Below are 21,041 nucleotides of genomic sequence, written 5' to 3' on the forward strand. Positions count from 1 at the left end.
AGCAGGCAGAGAGAGAGAGAGAGGGAAGCAGGCTCCCTGCTGAGCAGAGAGCCCGATGCGGGGCTTGATCCCAGGACCTTGAGATCATGACCTGAGCCGAAGGCAGCGGCTTAACCCACTGAGCCACTCAGGCGCCCCTTGCTGGAGCTTTATACCCAAAAAAGATTGCAGGCCCCTTATCTCAAGAAGGCCTTTGACTGAATCTCACTCCCGGGCTTCTACTGCTATCCTAAACTAGAAGAAAGGTTCCCAAAATCCTTGTCCTAGGTTTTAGTCACTGAAATTCTGAAGTATTGGGCACCTGGATGGCTCAGTGGGTTAAAGCCTCTGCCTTCGGCTCAGGTCATGATCCCAGAGTCCTGGGATCGAGTCCCGCATCGGGCTCCCTGCTCCGGAGCCTGTTTCCTTCTCTCTCTCTTTGCCTACTTGTGATCTCTCTGTCAAATAAATAAATAAAATCTTTAAAAAAAAAATTCTGAAGTCTTTAGAGGGACATGTATTAAGGACTGCGGCTTAGTTTGAAGTGCATCAAATATAAGGTGGATAAGTAAGATGGATAGAGGGATGGAGAGATGTGTGATAGTATAATGCTAATGGCAGAATCCAGGCGGTGGGTATACAGGTGTTCACTGTACAATTCTTTCAAGTTAGCTGTATGTCTGAAAGTTTTTGTGATACAATGCTGGGGGAGGGGTATCAGGGTTTAATTTTGCAAAAAAGCATACCAAATTGCCTTTAATTTTCAGACAACTCTCCCATTGGACCACTCTGGTGCTTCTTCACCTGCATAAACACTTTTTATGAAGTTGGAATCACTTTATTTGTATGTCATCATTGTTTTTTCTAACCTATTTCTAAAGCTTCCTATGTCCAGTGCTTAATGTTTGCACATTACAGGAGCATATATGGGGCATGTGACTTTGGGGTGCAGACTTTTTATTGTGTACATTCTCAAAGCAGTGCTCAGGGCCCCCTTTCCAGAGAGGGCACATTGGGTTGTATAGTCCCAACCCTTTTCCCAACCTTTTTCACTGAGAACAGCTAGGAAAACTGGAGATAATATTTTTGAAAGGCATCAAAGAGCTGCCAGGGCAGTGGGGGGCTGTTAAATCAAGGTTGGAGAGGAAAAGAGCCCAAAACAATGAGCTTAGTACTGGGATCTCTCTTCCTCTCCCTGGAGGCCTGCTGATTCTGATAGAAGGCTGATGGGCTGTGCCTATCTGTGGATTCCAAAAACTAGCCACATTACCAGTTCTATACACTCTTCCAGAGCCTCCCCTCTCCCCTACCAAGAGATGGTAGTGAAACGGGGTGGGACTGCCCTGACCAATGGAATGTGGCAGGTATTGAGAGGCCCTGGGTGACTTCCAGAGCTAGGTTAGGGAAGGCAGTACAGCTCTGCCTGGCTCTCTTGGGATGCTGCCCTTAGAACCTGGCCGCCATGTTGAGCTCTGCTGAGTTGTAGGTGTCCTGGCCAACAGTCCCAGTGAAGGTTCTAGTCAACAACCAGCTTCAGCTGCCAGACTTGTGAGCTGTCAGTCCTTCAGATGATTTCGGCCCCCAGCTGCTATCCCAAATATTGAGGAGCAGAAACAAACCACTGTTTTATCTAGCCCAGATTTTTGACCCATGTAGTAAGAGGTGAGCATAACAAATGGCTGTTTTACAATGTGACGTATATCCCCTTGGAAGATATTCAAAAGTTGCAAATTCACAGTTACAAATCAGATGGAGGAAGAAGAAGAAAAAGAAACTGCTTACCAGGCCCCTGGGTCTCTCACTCTTTTCAGGCACTCATTTCAAGTCAATTCTAGAGGCATCAAGAGGGGAAAGCCAGAAACTCCAGGGAGTTTCTGCCCTCCCTCTGGGCTTTGGTTTCCTCCTTTGTCCTCCTTCTAGAATAAGGGTGCAATAATAGGAAAGGGAAATGCCCTCAGTGTCGGGTGGGGGCACTGAGCCATGAAGCTCACGTAACCGGAGTGCACGCTGAAGGCCAGCGATGGGGGTCCGCAGGGCCAAGAAGGTACTGCTGCTGGCGGGGGATGGAGCCTTTCTTCAGGGGTAAGGTAGAGCCAGGGGTCTCCAGTCTGTACTTCTTCCTTGGCAGAATGGAGACATTCCATTCACCTTTTCTCTTCAGCCCCAGGACGACACGGGAGTTGCTCACTACTGTTAGGTGCACATGGTTTGTGAAGGTTCCTCCTCTAACCCTCCGAAGCGCTGGCCACACGCTCATCCGTCTTCCAACCCTTACTGTGGTGAAAACAGAGGCCTTGCCTCGGGCTCCTCTGCTCAGAGGGCCCAATTTCAGCCATCCCTCTTCTGTCACCACAATAACTGAGGAGAAGCTCCAAGATCCCTACCAGCACAACTAGGTTTCAAATCCCGGTTTCGCCACACACTGTCACCACACGTCCTCAGTCCTCGATTTCCTCTTCTGTAAAATGGGGCAATGTTACCTATCTCACTGGGCTGTCTTGAGGAATAAGTGAAATAGCAATGGTGAAGCGTTCAGCATGGTTCTTGTGTATACATGTATAATGCTTTTCAGATTGGCTCTCGATGGGCTGCTGCTGGAGTTCTGCCCAGCTACCCAGGGTTGTGAGCTTAGTTACAGGGCTTTCTTCCATAACTGTGGATACGGGCAGGTCTCTTGCAAATATCGCTGAGGAGCACCCCTCCAGCCCCAACACAATCAAACACACGGAGTTCTGCTCAAGTGTCTGGATGGTTCTGCCTCCAGCATGTTTTGCCTGGGCCGGACTGCGTGAGACAGGCACTCTAAAATGTCCCAACTTTATTCACAATCAGACCATCAGACCCCCGGCTCCCACCCCACCCCAACTCCTCAGCTTAGCTCGGCTCTGAAGAAGCTGGATACGCAGTAACCTTCTGCCAAGCCTAGAGCTCAGAGAGACATGCAAGATGAGCCCCTTACTTCTTCTGGGCTTGTGCCCTAGCCCGCTGAATCTTGTCAGCTGTGGCCGCGTCCGTAGCTCCAGTGCAGTGGGACAATACAAGTGTCAGCTCTGCTTCGTTCCGGTGTTCAATGGCCACATCCGCAGCCTGAGCCACATCCCTGTGGTTTGAGCAGGAGGGGAGATGCTATCAGGCTGCCCAAAGGCACAAGCCATGCCCCTCATCAGCCCCCGGGCTCAGCCCCCTAGCACCCACAGGGCTCTCAGCCAACGCACCCAACAAGAAGCAAGGCCTTGACCTTCTGCTCGGGACCCACACGGGAGGCATACTTCTTGGCCTCATATTTGTTGTGTTGTTTCATGCAGATCTCGACAAAGGGCTTAGGAGAAGATGGGGAGAGGAGAAGGTAAGGCAGAGCCTTCCAGTCCTCTCTCTTAACAGCAAAAGCCCAGTGGACGCATGGTCCCCGTGTACTTCATACACCCTTCGGTGTACACAATCCCAACCCACCCCTGCCCTGACACCCATGCAAAGTTGTGATCTCCACAGTCTCTGGGCAGGAACCGCCAACACACAGATCTGTTAGAGCCTCGAGACTCTATGTTTATGTCCACAAGGCCACTCCACCATCCATGGCTACCCTCTCGCAACAAGAGTCCCTTGCCTTCTCAGGGCCTGTGCTTTTTCTCACCGCTGCCCTTATCCCACCTACCCGCCATACCCCTGAACCACCTGCCACAGAAAACCCCTGTCGGTCTCTTCCACTGCCTCCCGGACATGCCCGCCTACTGCCCCTCCACCACCTACTCACACAAGACTTTCCCTTAGGCACATGGTGCTCGCTGCCAGCCTCCTAGGGGGCAAGTTGCTCATTCCCTCTCCGGCCAAGACCCGTGGGCTAACTCAGACCCACTCGCCCACAGACCTGGCCCATGAGTGTGCAGACATGGGAAGCACCTGCTAACTATGTGGGAAGGCTGAACAGATGCAGGACCAAGCCATCTGCCTGGTCCCCTCCCCAGGACTACTCCCACTGGGCGTGGGGTGGCCGCAGAGCCCCTGCCTCACCAGGTAGCCAATGGGTGATTTCTTGCTCTTAGAAAACTTCTCTAGCTCCTCCCAGTCTTCCAGATCTGCCAGCGCGGTCAACTTCAGCCACCAGAGCCTGCAGGGAAGCCGGGCTCGCAGGTGTTGTGGGACAGGCAGGCGATCCCAGGACCTACCTGCAACCCCGGCCTCTCCTACCTCTTGTCTGGAATGCGGAAGTCACGTGCCAGCTGCTCCGCACGTTTGCTGTGGCCACCGAGGACGAGGGTGGTGACTGTGTCGTGCAGAGACAGGTCCACGAAGCGGCCCCCCAGCTCATCTTCCAGGCGCCGCTGCAGCCGCAGGAGCCGCATTTGATCCTCCGTAGCCTGGGGTGGAGAGGCGGCCAGATGGGTCTGGATGGGGCCAACAGGGAAAGGAGACCAGACCAAGACCAGGAGCAGACGATGTTCTCAGAAAACAGTAAGGCAAACCTTGGCTGCGAACTCGTTCTTGGCCTTATAGAAGGCGTCAGCCGCCGTCTGCAGAGCTGCCACTCGTCCCTCAATACGCTGCAGGGCAAGCAGGGAAGCCTGAGCTCCTGGCACCAAGGAAATCAGCCTTCCCCATTCAGGCTACACTGCTCTCCCTGGTCCCCATGCTCAGGGTTGCCAGGGCCAGCCTTTCGAGCCAGGTGCACCGCCCCCCTCAGTGTCCCTGTGGGGAGGCTAGCTCCTCTGGGACCGACCACCATCCTGGCCTCTTATCATCTCAGACTCTCCCACGACAGTGAGGACCAGAGGGGTGTGTACTGGACAGGAGGCCCAGATGCCTGGCGAAGGTCCCTGACCAGCAGCCCAGCCCATAGGCCCTCCCCACTCTGTGGACCTCGGACCTCCTCAGCAGCATAGCTGGCTCGGATGTGGAAACTGCCCAGCTCCTGATGGTTGTCATCCTGATTGTAAAGGTCCTTCAGCGTCTCCAGCTCCTGGTGCTTACAGAACTGGGGCCATGGACAGACAGGCAGTCAGTAAGGCCAGCTCAGCGGCTCGGGAGGCTCCAGCCCCACCCTTGCCCAGGACACACACCTGTCGGTACAAACTCAGGGCCATGGGCTGGTTCCGAAGAGTCATGAAAAAATCTCCTCGGTTTAGTTCATTCTTCAGGTGCAGCAACACCGTGAACACTAAGGAACGGTAAGGTGGTGTGGGGACTCTGGCCCAGCCCTCTGCTTAGCCTAGGGGCCCCAGCCTTGCCCTCCTTTAAACTCTGCTCACCCAGATCAGTGTCCCCACTCTCGATGGCCTTGCTCAGGGCCAGTTTGCTTCTCTTCATCTTTAGGAGAAGGGGTACCTGCTCCCCGGAGCGTGGTTCATACTCCAGCAGCTGTGGGGTGGGGAGAAAGGCACAGAGAGGAGTTGGCCTGGGGGCCTCTAATACCAATGTCAGAGTATCTGGGGAGGGTTGGGCGCCCACACCTTGATGGCCAGCTCTGTGCGGCCACAGCCATAGGCCCGTGCAGCGATGTCAGAGTAAGAGACGCCTGGCGTGTCCCCCAGCTTCTGGTTAATGGCCCGAGCGACATCCTCATCGGACACATCCTTCTGTTGCACCTGCAGACAGAAGAGGGTTGTCACCTACACCTCGAGCTCACCCTTCACCCACCGCCCCAACTGGCCCTGGATCAGGATCTCCCCCTTCACCTCTACACTTCGTGTTTCCCACATGTCTCCGGGGCCTGACATCTTCTAATTGACTATGAAGCTCGCCCTGTGTCCTTACCTTGTAGCAGGCCCAGTGGGCCAGGATCCTGCTGACACCCTGCACTTCAGGAAGACGCAGGTACTCACAGATCTGGATCGCCAGAGGGTAAAGTCTCCGTAACACCAGCCTGGCAGGAAAGGGGTTAAAGAGTACAGGAGTGAGGTGGGATAGAAAGAGAGGGCAGAGTGGCCCCAGCCTGTAATTCAGGCCTTCCAGCTCCCGAAGAAATGGGTGAGGAACAGTGACCACAAGAACCCACCAGGGGCTATAATGCCCGCCCACATAGAGCCCTCCTCCCAGAGCCCTGGGACTTGCTGTACCTATCCAGCAGCACCTGGATGGTGAGCTGTTTATATCTAGATTTTACAAGGTTAAGGATCCAAGGACTTGCAGGCAGTATGTTTAGCCCCTTCACCTCCCCTCCCCACCACGGGCTGTAAACATCCCAGCAGCTGGCTTAAGGATACTGGCTGTAAGTGAGGGGGATCCCGATGTGGTAGTCCCGGATGGCATTGAGCACACGCAGGTCCTGACACATGCGCACGAAGCTGTCCGGTGGAAATCTGTCGAGGAAACATTTTCCAAAGGAGGCAGCCTGAGAAGAGCCAGAGGGCAAGAGGGGTGTTCATACCTGCTGCCCTACCCTTCCCACTAGGGCACACCCCCCACCACGCCTAGCACCCCTCCAGCCCCATTCCCGCTGGCCAGGCCAACCCTGAGCAAACTCTTCTGCATGTCTGGCCGGTGCTCATGTCCTGCAGCCTCGATGCACTGCTGCACGGCCTGGGTCAGCTGCCCCAGCTCCTGGATCTCCCGGAGGTACTCATCTGCCTTCTGGCTCTCTTTCTGGGGGGTGGGGGAAGGGCACCAGGGATGGGGTGCCATGAGCGAGAATACGGCCATTTCTGGTCCCCCCACCCCTCTGGGCTCGAGTTCAAATGGGCTGGCATGGAGGGGCTGCAGAGGCCAAAGCCCAAACTCCCTCAGCCCACAGTCCACCAAAGTTACCCATACACTTGCCACCATATCCACCTGCAATTGCCGGTAGAGGGCCTTGATGACAGCCCTGATCGGTGCCCAGGCTGGGGACAACAGGGGTTCCCTGCACCTCCCCATCACTGCATGGAAGATACCATATTACTTCTGAGCTGGCTCTCCCCAGTGTCCTGCCTGGACTCCTCTCTTGGCAAGTGGCACCTGGCTGAGTTCATTGTGCCCAGGCAAGGAGGGACACAGGGCTGAGCCAATTGGGAAGGAGAAGAGCATGGGCTGGGGCCCAGGGAGAAGCCTAGGGCTTTACCTCATACTCTTTCTGGGCCTCCAACAACAGTGCTCCAGGAGCCATGGAGGCAATTTTGAAGATCTCCTCGCTGGCCACTAGGGGAGGGAGTTGGTGAGTGTTGGGAGGGCAGGGAATCCTCAGCACTGGCTCAGTGCCCTGATCCTGCCCTGGGGCCCACAGGTAGGTCCCTGGGCAGGCCCTGGTCCCCTGGGAGGGCCTCACCTGGAACCTCATGCAGGAACTCATGGGTGCTACGAGAGAAGATGCGGACCCCATCCAGCTCAGGCACCAGGTAGGAGTCTTCATCTAGGACAAACCTGGGCTCGGTCAAGGTTCCCAAAAGTACCCAGAAATGGGGCAGGGCAGGTGAGCCTCTCTCACCTTCTTTCCCTTCCCACCCGCACAGGCAGCCCTCCAAGGATACTGGATGCTCTCAGGTGCGTCACCCACCACCATCAGCCGTCTCTCCCAGGCCACCACGACAGCCCTCTCTTTGCTGCGAGGACGGCTGCACCTGTGGGCAGCATCACATACACATCTGGGATACACACAGGACACGGGACCCACAGATACATCTCTCACCTTCCCACATCACTGCTTATACTGCTCTGCCTCGGGACAGCCCTGCACACACATGCCACCCCTTATTCCATGCCTGTGACTGACATCTGCTTCCCTCTCCCCCTGTGCTGTCAGCTCCCAGGAGCGTCTGGGGCCCAAAGGGGCACAGAGGTTTCCCTCAAATATGCACTGGCAGAGAGGATAGCTCCTCCTGGTGTGGCCAGTAGACAGGCTGAATCAAGGTGTCCCAGGAAACAAGGCTGTGCCCACCCGCAGCATCATACCCCCATTCTCACCAGACCATCTGCTTCGGGGGGGCCCGGATGTTGCAGTTGAACTCACACAGCTTCTCCTAGAAGGGTGCAAGGAACATCACGGCCCTGTCCCAGTAGTCACCACTCTGGTTAAAAGGCCCTTCCCCTACCCTTAACAGCTCTTTCCTGGACAAGACAGGGTGCCCCCACGTTGTCCCAGGAGCACACCTTGAGTGATGCTGTCCCCATCCAGATGTAGCCTGTGTCTGTGAAGAGGGCCAGGTGTCGGTAGGTGAAGGAGACTGCCATCTGCAGAAAGCTGCTCACTCCGGGTGCCAGGCCAGGGGGCGTCTAGGACAGGCCAGGGACAGCAAACATTTTCTCACTGCCTCGCCCCGCACTGCCTCCCGCACCCCTTCCATTTCCCTCCTGCTCATGGCCCTCACCACTGCCGAGCAGGCTGCATGGTCGAGAAGGTAAAGATCAGGCCCCACAGCCAGAAGAATGTGTGCAACTCGGTCCTGGCATAGTGTGGTCCAGCATGAGGGTGCGCTCTGCAGACCTGTGGCCGGGGCAGGGGGAAACCTCAGGATGGCCAGAGGCCACGGCTTCAGCCTCTCCTGGCCCCTCGGTCTGCAGGGCACTGAACACCTGTCTCAAGGATGTTGGGGCTCACCTGGCACCTCTGGCATCCGGCGGAGCTTGAGATCACCCACATTGGCGCTGAGGGTAAAGCGGTGGGCCCCCGTGAGGATGGCCACCCCCGAACCAAACTCAGTATGGAAGATCCGGGCGTCTAGAACCCGGTTCTGGAGCACCTCCTAGGGAGAGGGGCCGTGGGTTGAGAAAGCCAGAGGCCCAGACTCCAGCCCTCTCCCCAGCCCCCTGTGGTCCCTACATTGCCCATGCTGAAGTGCCTCCGGAAGTCGCCATGAAGCCCATAAACCAGCACCACACCGTCTTCCTGCACGCAGAGCAGCTCCTCCTCGGCTGACCAGCCTAGTGATACCACGGGCCCGCTCTTCCACTGCAGAGGACAGGGAGGTTCCTGAGGCTGTCCTTGGGACCCAGACCCGGCCTAGCCCCAAGCAGGGATCATGAGTGCTCACCAGCAGACTGGCCAGAGGCAGGCCGGAAGCAGAGTAGATCTCAAGCACTGGCCGGACACTGGCCGCCTTCTCCTTCCGCCACGGGTTCCTCAACAGTGCTGTAGTTCAAGAAGAGATTTTCTGTCCAGCTCCCCAGGCCCACCCCGCATGAGAACCAAAATTTAAAGGATCTCAGCGGGGGGTGAGAAGTGGCGGGGCGAGGGGTGGCCACATTAGCAAGGAACACCTGCCAGCAAGGCCCCCAGGGAATCATGCACCTCGAGTTCAACCCATTGTCCCAGAACATGCAGTGGCATAGGGGTGACATACCAATGGGGCCCCCATAGGGCGCAGCGGCTACCAGGCAGTCCCTGAGTTCCTCCTTCAGGTCCCAGTCCATGCTGTACAGCTCATACTTCCTGCCCACACAGAGGCAAGCAGAAATTAGCCTCCTCATGACCTTGGGTCCAGTTGGAGTGAGCCCAGAGGAGCCCCTAAAGCCTCCATTTGTCCTTCACAGGGTAGTCAAGGCCCCCCACAGCTGGGAGAGGGTGACGACTAGAAACAGCTCGGGCAACTGACCACATCCATGCTTACGGACAGCAGGTGACACAACAGAGGCAGTTGGCTGGGCAGGATGCGGTTCGTGGGGCAAGCGTCCAAGGGTGGCAGGAGCTCCTTGGCACGAGAGACAGGCTATGTGACCAATATCCAAGGCATAAACTCAGGTAGGACCAGGGTGGGGTGGCTGGCTTGGGCCAGCATTAGCAGGAAATAAGACCCTCTAAGGTGGGGGCAGGTCTCTCAGAGCAAGCAGCTTTTTTTCTATTTCTCGTTCTTAACACCAAAGCAGGTTGTGGGATTTATATCCAGGGGTCGCTCACCCTCACTGCCTGCTGATAATGAACTCCATTGTGGAGGCACTCAGTTAGTTAGCAGTGCTTGAAACAAATCCCAGGGGCACCTGGGTGGCTCAGTGGGTTAAGCTTCTGCCTTTAGGTCATGATCCCAGAGTCCAGGGATGGAGCCCTGCATCAGGCTCTCTGCTCAGCAGGGAGCCTGCTCCCCAACCCCCCCACCTGCCTCTCTGCCTACTTGTGCTCTCTCTTTCTGTCAAATGAATAAATAAAATCTTAAAAAAAAAAAGAAAGAAAGAAAAGAAATCTCAGAGGAGCTCTTCGGTGAGCCCAGAGCTCGGGGGACAGAGTCCTGGGCTGGAGATGTCAATCTCTGAATGCTCAGCTTGTGGGAGGTCACAGAAATCACAAGCTGGCAGGAGATGACTGGAGTCTGAAATGGGCGTGGGTCGCTGAGGGTGTGTGCGACATGAAGGAGGAGTAGGAATCCTGAAGCATGCCACCTTCTTTGAGGGCTGGAGGTGGGGACAAGCGGATAGAAAAGGAGTAGGCCCTCTCCCAGGAAGCCAACAGAAAGCAGAGTTTAAGGAGAGTGTTTCCTCCAGTATTATTTCAGGAGACTTCCTGATAAGAATCAGAAAGATGCCTACCATTATCTTCTATTTGACATTCTTCTTGGGGTTCTACAAAATAATTTAAGAAAAAATAAATAAAAGAGGTTTATATTTTGGAGAAGGAGTGAGTTTGCTGCTAGTTGCAAATAATGTGATTGTCTACTTAGAAAATCCAAAGCAGGCTATGGACTAATGAACAAAACAAAAGGGCAATCAACAGAAGCCTATATATTTTCTATATTGATATATTTCTATATCATAACAAGAATCAACCAAAATATGACTTTAAAAGACCCTAATCATGATAGTATTAAAATGATGATATGCAAGAATAAACCTAACAAAAGTTTTTACCAAATATAATCATGGGGGGGAGGGAAGAGAGGCAAACGAGGAAACAGACCCTTAACTAGAGAAAACAAACTGAGGGGGCACCTGGGTGGCTCAGTAGGTTAAAGCCTCTGCTTTCAGCTCAGGTCATGATCCCAGGGTCCTAGGATCGAGCCCTGCATCCGCCTCTCTGCTCTGCAGGGAGCCTGCTTCCTCCTCTCTCTCTGCCTGCCTCTCTGCCTACTTGTGATCTCTGTCTGTAAAATAAATAAATAAAATCTTAAAAAAAAAAAGAAAGAAAACAAACTGAGGGTGATGGGAGGGGAGCAGGCAGGAGTGGGGCTGGGATAGAGGGGTGGTTAAAAGGTGATGGGGATTAAGGAGGGCACTGTTGAGATGGGCACCAGGTGTTTTCTGTAAGTAATGAATCACTAAATTCTACACCTGAAATTGACCTTACACTGTATGTTAATAAACTGGAATTTAAATAAAAACTTGAAGGAGGGACATCTGGTTGACTCAGGTCATGATCCCAGGATCCTGGGATCAAGTCCTGAGTTGGGCTTCCTGCTCAGCTGGGAGTCTGCTTCTCCCTCTACCTCTCCCCCTGCTTGTACTCCTGCTCATTCTCTGTCTCTGCCTCTCTCTCTCAAAAATAAATAAATAAAATCTTTAAAAAAAACCCTAAAGAAAAATAAAGTTAAAAAAAATCAAATTAAATCAAAGTTTACTCAAAGATATAAAAAACACAGAAATAAGTAAATAAAATCTTAATAAAATCTCAATAAATAAAATCTTAATAAAATCTCAAATAAAATCTTTAAAAAAAACCTAAACATAAAATCCTTTAGAAAATACAGGCTAATCATTTTTTATAATGTAAACTATGGAAAAGTCTTTCAGAGCAAGACACGTTCCAAACTAATCTATGAATGCATAAAAATTGCAGTAAAAACCACTCTCAATTGGGGGGGGGGGTGGAAGCACACACTGATTCTTCTTTTTTTTCTTTTTAAGTAGGCTCCACGCTCAGCATGGGCCCAGTGCAGGGCTTGAATTCATGACCCTGAGATGGAGACCTGAGCTGAGATCAAGAGTCAGATGCTTAACTGACTGACCCACCCAGGCACCCCAGCACAAACAGATTCTAAAACTCACTTGCAGAAAAAACAAATATCATTTTTAAACAGAAAATGCTGAAAAGTATTTTAAAATATTTTGAAAATAAGAGAACAGATATACGTCAGATATCAAATACACTACATAAAACTGAAGTTAATTAGAACTGTTGTTTTGGGACAGGGATAAGCAAATAGATTGATGGAAGAAAAGAGTCCAGAAAAAGAACTGGGAATTGAGCACGTAATAAAGATGGCATTTCAAATTGTTGCAAATTGATACTTGAAATGAGACAATGGGCCATATGGGAAGAATTGCAATAAACACTATTTCATTACTTAATCTCTACAATACAATATTTTCCAGATGGAATTCAGGATTTAAATGTTAAAAATAAAAAAATAAAGCCGTATCAGAACAAATCTTGGATCTCTTTACACTCTCAAAACAGAAACAATTTCTAAGTATGATATATAACCCAGAAGTCATAGAAAAAGAACAAGTCTAGATAAAAAAAGACTTCAGGGGGTGCCTGGGTGGCTCAGTGGATTAAGCCTCTACCTTTGGCTCAGATCATGGTCTCAAGGGTCCTGGGATCCAGCCCTGTTGGGCTCCTTGCTCAGTGGGGAGCCTGCTACCCCCTCTGCCTCTCTGCCTACGTGTAACCTCTATTTCTCTGTCAAAAAAATAAAATCTTTTTAAAAAAAGACTTCTGTATACTTCTATATGAAAAGGGTAAAAACAATACATATGTTTTGTATTTGCTTGTATTTGAAAAATAAGAAATTCTCGAAAGATTTCTAAGATGCTAGTAACTGGTTACTGGTAGGTGAGGAGGTGGAATCTGTTGAGTAAGGACAGGGACAGGAATGAGACTTTGAGGTTTTAAATCACATTAATGGTTATTTATTAAAATGATGAACATTAAGGGGCACCTGGATGGCTCAGTGGGTTAAAGCCTCTGCCTTTGGCTCAGGTCGTGATCTCAGGGTCCTGGGATCGAGCCCCGCATCGGGCTCTCTGCTCAGCGGGGCACCTGCTTCACCCTCTCTCTCTCTGCTTGCCTCTCTGCCTACTTGTGATCTCTCTGTCAAATTTTTAAAAAAAATGATGAACATTAAAAAACTTTTATACATTTAAAAAATCCATGGAAAACTAGGAAGACAAAGAAAAGGGGGAAAATGCAACACATGTGAAAAACAAGTACTTTTCTTAAAAATACAAAAGGCTCTAAGTAACTTTTAAACATTTTTTAAAAGATTTTATTTATTTGTTTGACAGAGAGAGACAGCACAAGCGGGGAGGTAGAGCAGAGGAAGAAGAAGCAGACTCCCTGCTGAGCAGAGCGCCCAACTCCAGGCTTGATCCCAGGACCCTGGTATCATGACCTGAGCTGAAGGCAGATGCTCAATGGACAGAGACACCCAGATGCCCCAGCTCTAAGTAATTTTTAAAAATGAAACTAAAACCAAAAGAAGAATGGTCAAGGGCTATAATCATACTATTTTATGTGAAAATATTTAAGAACTAAATGTTCTTAAGGGGTGGCTGGGTGGCTCAGCTGGTTAAGTGCCCACCTTCAGCTCAGGTCATGATGGCAGCAACCTGGAATCAAGCCCCACGTCAGGCTCCCTGCTTCTCCCTCTCCCTCTGCTCATGCTCTCTCTCTCTCAGTTATTCTCTCTCAAATATAAATAAAATCTTTAAAAAACACAACATAAAATCCTTGAGAAAATACAGGCTAATTTTTTTTGTATTTATTTATTTATTTATTTATTAAGATTTTATTTATTTATTTGACAGACAGAGATCACAAGTAGGCAGAGAGGCAGGCAGAGAGAGAGGAGGAGGCAGGCTCCCTGCTGAGCAGAGAGCCCGATGCGGGGCTCCATCCCAGGACGCTGGGATCACGACCTGAGCCAAAGGCAGAGGCTTTAACCCACTGAGCCACCCAGGCGCCCCTAATTTTTTTTATAATGTAAACTATGGAAAAGTCTTTCAGAGCAAGACACAAAACCCAGAAATTATCAAGGAAAAGAATGATAGATTTTATTACATAAAAATTAAAATTCTGTATGTTAAAAATGAATATGTAAGGGGCGCCTGGGTGGCTCAGTGGATTAAGCTGCCTTCAGCTCAGGTCATGATCTCAGGGTCCTGGGATCGAGCCCCGCATCGGGCTCTCTGCTCCGCAGGGAGCCTGCTTCCCTTCCTCTCTCTCTGCCTGCCTCTCTGCCTACTTGTGATCTCTCTCTCTGTCAAATGAATAAATAAAATCTTAAAAAAAAAAATGAATATGTAAGAGTCAAGTGACCTACACGAAAAAATATTTGGAACATTTCTAACGAAGTGTTAATATGGAGACCGTGTACAGAGCCCTTTACACACCCATGGAAACAACAAAATGGAAAAATAGTCTAGATGAAGATATGAAGCCGTATCTAATGATACTGTAAATATGAATTTAAAATTTTTTACATTTGACCAACTGAATGACAAAAAAATAAGGGGATAAGAGCATCCAATATTGTTGAAGATGTGGAAAAACGAACACTTTCACACATATTAGGTGGATGTATAAATTGGTTCAGCCCTTATGTAAGAAAATGAAGTGCTATCTATCCAAATCTTTTTTTAAAGATTTTATTTATTTATTTGACACAACAAGAGAGGAAACACAAGCAGGGGGAGTCGGAGAAGGAGAAGCAGGCTTCCCGCCGAGCAGGGGCCCTGATGCAGAGCTTGTTCTGAGCTGAAGGCAGATGCTTAACAACTGAGCCACCCAGGCGGCCCATATCTATCCAACTTTTAAATATGTAGACCCTCTGACTTAGCAAATTCCTTCTAAGAGTCTAACATAAAACAACTTGCACAACTGCACAAAGGTATGAATTCACTGTGGCACTATTTAAAATAGTTCTCTTGCAAATCCTGTTAAAACCTACTTCAATATAGGGCTGGTTAAATTAACTATGGGATGTCCATTCTTGGGAATATTGTGTGGCCATTAATAAGGTGAGTCTGTGTACTGACATGAAGTGATCTCTAGATGTCCTGTTAAGTAAAAACAAACAAACAGGGGCGCCTGGGTGGCTCAGTGGTTAAAGCCTCTGCCTTCGGCTCAGGTCATGATCCCAGGGTCCTGGGATCGAGCCCCACATCAGGCTCTCTGCTCGGCAGTGAGCCTGCTTCCCTTTCTCTCTCTCTGCCTGCCTCTCTGCCTACTTGTGATCTCTGTCTGTCAAATAAATAATAAATAAAATCTTTATAAAAAACAAACAACCCCTGCAGCTCAACAGGAACCATATGAACCCATTTATTTTATTTTACCTTTTTTTTAAAAAATATTTTATTTATTTATTTGACAGAGAGACACAGCAAGAGAGGGAACACAAGCAGGGGGAGCAGGAGAGGGAGAAGGAACCTTCCTGCTGAGCAGGGAGCCCAATGCAGGGCTTGATCCCAGGACTCTGGCATCATGACCTGAGCAGAAGGCAGATGCTTAACGACTGAGCCACCCAGGTGCCCTGAACCCATTTATTTTATACGAAAACTAAGCACATATTTTTGACAAGCATATTTACATATAACTACACATATGTGTGTAAATGCACAGAAAAACCTTCAGAGACACGAAGCTGCACTGAGTCAGAGACAGTGGTTACCTGTGCGGAGGTGGTGAATGGAGGATGTTGGAGGACTGCTAAGTTTTAGACTTTTACATTACTTGATTTTTTTGATAAACCATATGCATTTTTTGACATTTTGTTACTAAAATCGTTGCATGAAAATCTGACGGGAAAACAGTTGTTCACACAGACCTAGCATGTCAGTTCTCATGGAGATACTCAGCTCCAAATTCACCCTCCACTACGGCTCTGTGATAGCATTCCTTTAGGCCTTTCCCCTTCACCATGAGTGTGAGCTTCATCTTTCCCAGTAGAGGGCGCTCAGAGGGCCGTTACCGGAGGAAAGAGCTCTCCGACTGCTTCCAGCTGGGGCAGCCGGGGAGCAGCCAGAGTGTGAGGACATCTGGCGACGCTCTGCCTCCGTTATGCAGCAGCAATCTCAAAGGTTCTCCTGGAATGGTGATCACATTCCCAAGCCTCCCTGGGCAGACACCACACTCCTGGCCTCCTGCCCACACCAGGCTCTGCTTCCTTGGCTGCCAAGATCTGGCTACCCAGCCTGTGCCCCTGTTTGCACTGACTGACGCCCCTCTGCACACCTGTGCACCCAACTACTGCTTGTGGCTCAGAATACAGACACCACGGACTCCAGGCTGCAGAAGCAGCACCATTCCATCCCATGCCCACATGCTTGGCCACCAGTTGCCACTTCCCTGTGTCCCCCTACCTCTGAACCTCAGAGCATTGTTTCTTGCTTGCCCGGGACCTTGGGACCAGCTCTGGCCCAGGTAAACCAGCGAACTTCTCTGCTTTCCAGTGATCTGCAGTTTCATTTTCGCCATTAGAATCTGAACCCCTGCATGCGGAGGGGCTTCCTTTCCAAGTGTGTCATTCCTTGGGTGCTCTCCCTCAGCTTAATAATTCTTTATGTTTATCATTCTCCGTTTAGGTCTCCTGACTGGACCCAAACTGATACAAACTTAGGGCAGGGAGTGGTCCAGAAGACAGCACCCTAAAGATGCGATCTGGGGATCGGTTTGGTTGTGTGCTTGGGCCTGAGTGCGGTACTGAGCTCCCGGTCATGGGAAACGAATGCTAGTCACCTATTTCATGCAGCGGCATCACAATTAATCAAGCCTGCAGTATGCTGTGGTGAAATGCCAAGTCAGACATGTGCCCTCGGAGTGACTTCTGTGCCTGACCGTGGGCTAGATCATTCTGAGTGCACTTGAACATTTATAAAGAGAAAATGACAAACTTGGGTCCATTAACTTTCAGCTTAAATCATGGGTCTGAGAAGTACGAAGCTTCCATAATTGCCCGAAAAGAATACAGCCACACAGCTGCTACTGCTAAAAATCAAACAAAAAATTTAATTGTGTGGGTTGTTAAATTATAACAGTTGAATTCACCAACACGCCATTTTTCAACTGAAATTTAACAGCATTGATTGGAACAAGAACTGTATCCTGAAACTTAGAAGCAGTGCAAGTAGCTTCCCTTCCTGTGTCCAAGGAGACTAGCCTTCGGCTCTTGAAAACCCTGTGATAACCTCCTTTGGGACAGATGTCTTGGGAGCCTCCCTCCCCAAGGCTGACCTGGCTAACACTACTGCTGAGTGGCTAATATGCCAACAACAGAGCCTAAGATCTGGTCCCAATATGGCACCACTCCTGGGGGTACCAGCCTGCAAGTTGATTACATATGACTTTGCAAGGGAGGATGTGGCCATCAGCATCCAAACCCACCGGTCAAGCTCTACTTTGCTCCTAGTGGACAATCTGAGGTAAGAAGCTTGCAGATGTGATGCTGCATAAGAATCACAGCATCACCTATGACATGTTTCTGCCAAAAATGTTCACCCAGAATCTATTCAGGCCTCTAGATCTAATACAGTTTCAGGAAATACAGGCTATGATAGAGAATAAAGATCAAAGGCATCACAGGGAAGCAATGGGCCAAATCCAGAAAGTAATCTGGTCTCTTAAACAAGTCAATGTCATGAAAATAAAAAGGTAGCTGGGTCTCTGAAAGAATTAGTAAGATTGGTAAACCCCTGGCCAGACATGTCAAAAAGAAAAGAGAAAGGACCCAAATAAATAAAATCAAGAATGAATGAGGAGAGATCACAACCAACACCAAAGAAATACAAACAATTATAAGAACATATTATGAGCAACTATACACCAGCAACTTTGACAATCTGGAGAAATGGATGCATTCCTAGAGACATATAAACTACCAAAACTGAACTAGGAAGAAATGGAAAACCTGAACAGACCCATAATCAGTAAGGAGATTGAAAAAGTCATCAAAAATCTCCCAACAAACAAGAGCCCAGGGCCAGACGGCTTCCCAAGGGAATTCTACCAAACATTTAAAGAAGAATTAATACCTATTCTCCTGAAACTGTTCCAAAAAATAGAAATGGAAGGAAAATTTCCAAACTCATTCTATGAGGCCAGCATTACCTTGATCCCAAAACCAGACAAAGACTCCTCAAAAAACAGAATTACAGACCAATATCCTTGGTGAACACAGATGCAAAAATTCTCACCAAAATACTAGCCAATAGGATCCAACAGGACATTAAAAGGATTATTCACTACTTCCAAGTGGGATTTATTCCAAGGCTGCAAGGTTGGTTCAACAGCCGCAAATCAATCAACGTGATACAATACATTACTAAAAGAAAGAACAAGAATCATATGATACTCTCAATAGATGCTGAAAAAGCATTTGACGAAGTGATCAAAACTCTTCAAAGTATAGGGATAGAGGGTGCATACCTCAATATCATCAAAGCCATCTATGAAAAACCCACAGCGAATATCATTCTCAATGGAGAAAAACTGAGAGCTTTTCTGCTAAGGTCAGGAACACAGCAGGGATGTCCATTATCACCACTGCTATTCAACATAGTACTAGAAGTCCTAGCTTCAGCAATCAGACAACAAAAAGAAATTAAAGGCATCTAGCTTTGCGCAGTGGCAGTATCGTAGCCAATGAGGTTTATCCGAGGCGCGATTATTGCTAATAGAAATTAAAGGCATCCAAATCGGCAAAGAAGTCAAACTATCACTCTTCGCAGATGATATGATACTATATGTGGAAAACCCAAAAGACTCCACTCCAAAACTGCTAGAACTTGTACAGGAATTCAGTAAAGTGTCAGGATATAAAATCAATGCACAGAAATCAGTTGCATTTCTGTACACCAACAACAAGACAGAAGAAAGAGAAATTAAGGAGTCAATCCCATTTACAATTGCACCCAAAACTATAAGATACCTAGGAATAAACCTAACCAAAGAGGCTAAGAATCTATATGCAGAAAACTATAAAGTACTCATGAAAGAAACTGAGGAAGACACAAAGAAATGGAAAAATGTTCCATGCTCCTGGACTGGAAGAATAAATATTGTGAAAATGTGTATGCTACCTAAAGCAATTTACACATTTAATGCAATCCCTATCAAAATATCATCCATTTTTTTCAAAGAAATGGGACAAATAATCCTAAAATTTATATGGAACCAGAAAAGACCTCGAATAGCCAAAGGAATATTGAAAAAGAAAGCCAAAGTTGGTGGCATCACAATTCCCACCGCAAATATCATTCACAATGGAGAAAAACTGAAAGCTTTTCGGTTAAGGTCAGGAACATGGCAGGGATGTCCATTATCACCACTGCTATTCAACATAGTACTAGAAGTCCTAGCCTCAGCAATCAGACAACAAAAAGAAATTAAAGGCATCCAAATCGGCAAAGAAGAAGTCAAACTATCCTTTGCAGATGATATGATACTTTATGTGGAAAACCCAAAAGACTCCATCCCAAATCTGCTAGAATAAACAAGTCAGGAAATAACAGATGCTGGTGAGGATGCAGAGAAAGGGGAACCTCCTACACTGTTGGTGGGAATGCAAGCTGGTGTAGCCACTCTGGAAAACAGCATGGAGTTTCCTCAAAAGGTTGAAAATAGAGCCACCCTACGACCCAACAATTGCACTACTGGGTATTTACCCTAAAGATACAAATGTAGTGATCTGAAGGGGCACCTGCACCCCAATGTTTATAGCAGCAATGTCCACAATAGCCAAACTATGGAAAGAACCTAGATGTCCATCAACAGATGAATGAATAAAGAAGATGTGGTATATATACACAATGGAATACTATGCAGCCATCAAAAGAAATGAAATCTTGCTATTTGTAATGACGTGAATGGAACTAGAAGGTATTATGCTGAGTGAAATAAGTCAATCAGAGAAAGACAATTATATGATCTCCCTGATATGAGGAATTTGAGAGGCAAAGTAGGGGGCTTGGGGGGTAGGGAAGGAAAAAATGAAACAAGATGGGATCGGGAAGGAAACAAACCATAAGAGACTCTTAATCTCACAAAACAAACTGAGGGTTGCCTGAGGGTAGGGGGGTAGGGAGAGGGTGGTTGGGTTACGGACATTGGGGAGGGTATGTTCTATGGTGAGTGCTGTGAAGTGTGTAAGCCTGACAATTCACAGACCTGTACCCCTGGGGCTACTAATATATTATATGTTAATAAAAAAAAAAAGTAAGGGTGGGAGTGGAGACAATAATGTTCAAGTTTACAAGAGGCTTAATTAAGAGAGGTAAGCAAACAAGTAATTCTGGTTTGGGTCTTGATTTGAACAAACTGGTTATAAAAAGACACTTTGAAGACAACTGGAGAAGTCTGAATAAGCACTGGTTGTCAGACAACTTTATTTTTTTTTTTTTAAAGATTTTTTATTTATTTGACAGAGAGAGATCACAAGCAGGCAGAGAGAGAGAGGGAAGCAGGCTCCCGCCGAGCGGAGAGCCCGATGCGGGGCTCGATCCCAGGACCCTAGGATCACGACCCGAGCCGAAGGCAGCGGCTCAACCCACTGAGCCACCCAGGCGCCCCCAGACAACTTTAAATGTTAATTTTGTTAGGTGTAAAAGAGTCCTGCAGTTTTATAGGAAAGGCTGTGTTTTTAGAGGAAAAAATCATTTTTTAAGGTAAAACACACTGATGTTATGTCTGTAATTTAATTTTTTAAAAGACTTTATTTTTAAGTAATCTCCACACCCAACATGGGGCTCTAACTTACAACCCTAAGATCAAGAGTTACATGCTCTACCGACTGAGCCAGCCAGGTGCCCCTGCAAATTTACTTTAATATACATCAGAAAGGGGTGCCTTGGTGGCTCAGTTGAGCATCAGACTCAGGTCGTGATCTCAGGGTCTTGGGATCAGCCCCACATCACACTCAGTGCAGAGTTTGCTTGTCTCTCTCCCATCCCCTCTGCCCCCTTGCCACCCCCCCTCCCCCGGTGCCGTGCAGCTCTCTCTCCCAATAAAATCTTAAAAAAAAAAAAAAAAAAAACAACAGAAAAAGTATTTGATTAAAAAGATGTATCTGAAAAAAATAAATAAATAAAAAGATGTGTCTGGAGTTGGCTTTAGATATTCCCAAAAGTGTCTAAGAGGGGGAAGGGAAAGATGAAAAGAAAATGACAGTATTGATCTTTACTGCAGTTCAGGGAGAAGTACATGGGTGTCCACTAAATTACTGTTTATGTATAACTTT

General features: G+C 48.3%; 1 protein-coding gene and 1 pseudogene across 3 annotated transcripts in view; one reads left to right on the top strand and one right to left on the bottom strand.

Annotated features, from left to right (window-relative positions):
- Window positions 1-510: 510 nt before the first annotated feature.
- VPS16 (VPS16 core subunit of CORVET and HOPS complexes) overlaps window positions 511-21,041 on the bottom strand; it is a 28,237-nt gene continuing 7,706 nt past the window's right edge. The window contains exons 2-25 of one of the 3 annotated variants that reach the window (XM_045981002.1): window positions 9,225-9,313; window positions 8,916-9,013; window positions 8,705-8,833; window positions 8,483-8,627; window positions 8,253-8,368; window positions 8,035-8,157; window positions 7,849-7,904; window positions 7,416-7,505; window positions 7,214-7,308; window positions 7,010-7,086; window positions 6,424-6,555; window positions 6,177-6,304; window positions 6,030-6,065; window positions 5,728-5,836; window positions 5,424-5,558; window positions 5,223-5,331; window positions 5,034-5,131; window positions 4,841-4,948; window positions 4,440-4,517; window positions 4,165-4,334; window positions 3,988-4,084; window positions 3,195-3,298; window positions 2,939-3,079; window positions 511-2,437 (exon numbers count right to left, since the gene is read on the bottom strand). In XM_045981002.1, coding sequence (XP_045836958.1) covers window positions 2,326-2,437; window positions 2,939-3,079; window positions 3,195-3,298; window positions 3,988-4,084; window positions 4,165-4,334; window positions 4,440-4,517; window positions 4,841-4,948; window positions 5,034-5,131; window positions 5,223-5,331; window positions 5,424-5,558; window positions 5,728-5,836; window positions 6,030-6,065; window positions 6,177-6,304; window positions 6,424-6,555; window positions 7,010-7,086; window positions 7,214-7,308; window positions 7,416-7,505; window positions 7,849-7,904; window positions 8,035-8,157; window positions 8,253-8,368; window positions 8,483-8,627; window positions 8,705-8,833; window positions 8,916-9,013; window positions 9,225-9,313 — 2,575 coding nt within the window. In that variant the 3' untranslated portion in view covers window positions 511-2,325. The other 2 variants (XM_045981003.1, XM_045981004.1) reach the window with 2 other exon arrangements.
- On the top strand, window positions 18,420-18,570 carry LOC123927384 (annotated as a pseudogene).

Source organism: Meles meles, chromosome 16 (assembly GCF_922984935.1).
Source record: "Meles meles chromosome 16, mMelMel3.1 paternal haplotype, whole genome shotgun sequence".
Classification (NCBI taxonomy): Eukaryota; Metazoa; Chordata; class Mammalia; order Carnivora; family Mustelidae; genus Meles; species Meles meles.